General features: G+C 46.1%; 1 protein-coding gene across 2 annotated transcripts in view; it reads left to right on the forward strand.

The window, feature by feature from the left end:
• rnf150 (ring finger protein 150) overlaps window positions 1-1,367 on the forward strand; it is an 11,318-nt gene extending 9,951 nt beyond the window's left edge. For both annotated transcript variants that reach the window (XM_015371596.1, XM_015371598.1), the window contains exon 7: window positions 1,229-1,367. In XM_015371596.1, the coding sequence (XP_015227082.1) occupies window positions 1,229-1,314 (86 nt within the window). In that variant the 3' untranslated portion in view covers window positions 1,315-1,367. The remainder of the gene's footprint in view (window positions 1-1,228) is intronic.
• The last annotated feature ends 299 nt before the right edge of the window (window positions 1,368-1,666 follow it).

Below are 1,666 nucleotides of genomic sequence, written 5' to 3' on the forward strand. Positions count from 1 at the left end.
GAGATATCAAAAAAGTACTCCAGAGTGTTGTTCAGCATGGGGGTGAGTAGAAAATGAAGGCTAATCATGTTTTGGGTGTACTATTCCTTTAAGAAGTTGACTCTTCAGCAATCCCTCACACCAAGCATGCATGTAGTGCAGTGGAGAGGAAAACTCAATTTGAACAGGAAGCAACCTCCAGTAGAACCAGCAGCAGACGTAGAAAAAGAAACAGAGATACAAAAGGTACGTAAGTGTCACCCAGTTACACAGGCGGCCCGTCCAGGAAAGACACAGCCGACACAGATGAGCTCAGAGGCTGCTCCCATGTCAGAGTGTGAAAGAGAGAACACACAGTAAGTCACAGTTAGATAAACAGGACTACAACTGAAGACCATTTAGACACGGCTCTAAAACTGTTAATGAGTGTGTTCCAGTCAGACTGAGGCGGCCATTAAAGGCAGGCATACACTGTGTGATTTTTTGCCCTTTCCGGGGCAACTTTTCAGTCGTGTGAGAATTTTCGATTGGGCGGACTTTCTGCTTGATTGTGCGTCATGTAGTGTACAGGGGGTAAAGAGGGGCGATCAGCCTCTCACGACCACCTCCTGATCAGGAATCGTGAGGACCGTCATGGGCAAATCGTTCAGTGAGCATCGCAAACAAGGATTCTTCTTCTCAGATGATAACACAGAAGCAGGATGCGAGTGAAAGAGTTCTTTCTGTAAAATTGACAGACCATAGTAGCCATGTTTGCTCAGCCATGTCTTTGTCCAAATACGTCGTTGCCTTTTCTTTTTAGGGCTTTTAGCACAAAATTGCACAAATTGCAAGGCAGCACTTCATTCAGCGCTTCGTTCAGCGCTTCGTTCAGCGCTGTGAACGAAAGCCTGCGGTTTCAGTGTGAGCTGTAGCTGTGTGCAAAAATTTTTAAAAAATTCGCTCAGTGTAAGCCCAGCTTAAAGTTGGTTTAGAACGTCTTAGTTTGATGACGCCGGTCAGCACTGGGTTATCAGAGCATGAGTCCAGTGCCAGGAACTCAGTTCAGATCCTAGGAGACGTTCCCTACCAGCTAGAGAAGTCTTTTGGAGACACATTCAACTATCAGATTCCACCTTTAGACGAGGTCATGTTTGTATGATCAAAAAACAATCAAAATTCTGCACACGTGTCCATGATGAGCGGATGTGAGCGTCTGGATGGACCCAGTGTTAAAACAGGTCTCACTGAGTTCTGTTTTGCTCTGCAGGTCAGAACCGGCCTCCAATTTCCATGACGGATGTGGACTGTCCTCTGGAGCACGATGACACCAGGTCCAGAGACGGCCCCTGCTGAGGAGACACTCTTCAGAGATGATGTCATACTGGAGGAATAACGGACAGAACAGGAAAAAAACACAAACCCTCGGTTCTGTTTCACTGACTGTAAATTGGCCTTCAGAGAGGAGGGCTCGTTGTCTCCATGGAGACGATGAGAAGCAGCTCTCACATTAGAGCCTCACTGAGTAGAAGAGGAGAAAAGATGATGAGGGGTGATGAGGATGATGGTAATAATGATGATGATGATGATGATGATGGCCCTCCTCCTGCTGTTCCTCCTCAAGGCTTGCAGCTTTAACCAGCATGATGCTGTTACAAAGAATCAAAGACTTTTTCAGAGGCAGAAAACTTTAAAAAAAGCAGATTAG

The sequence above is a fragment of the Cyprinodon variegatus genome, unplaced genomic scaffold (assembly GCF_000732505.1).
Source record: "Cyprinodon variegatus isolate N-32 unplaced genomic scaffold, C_variegatus-1.0 Scaffold61, whole genome shotgun sequence".
In the NCBI taxonomy this organism is placed as follows: Eukaryota; Metazoa; Chordata; class Actinopteri; order Cyprinodontiformes; family Cyprinodontidae; genus Cyprinodon; species Cyprinodon variegatus.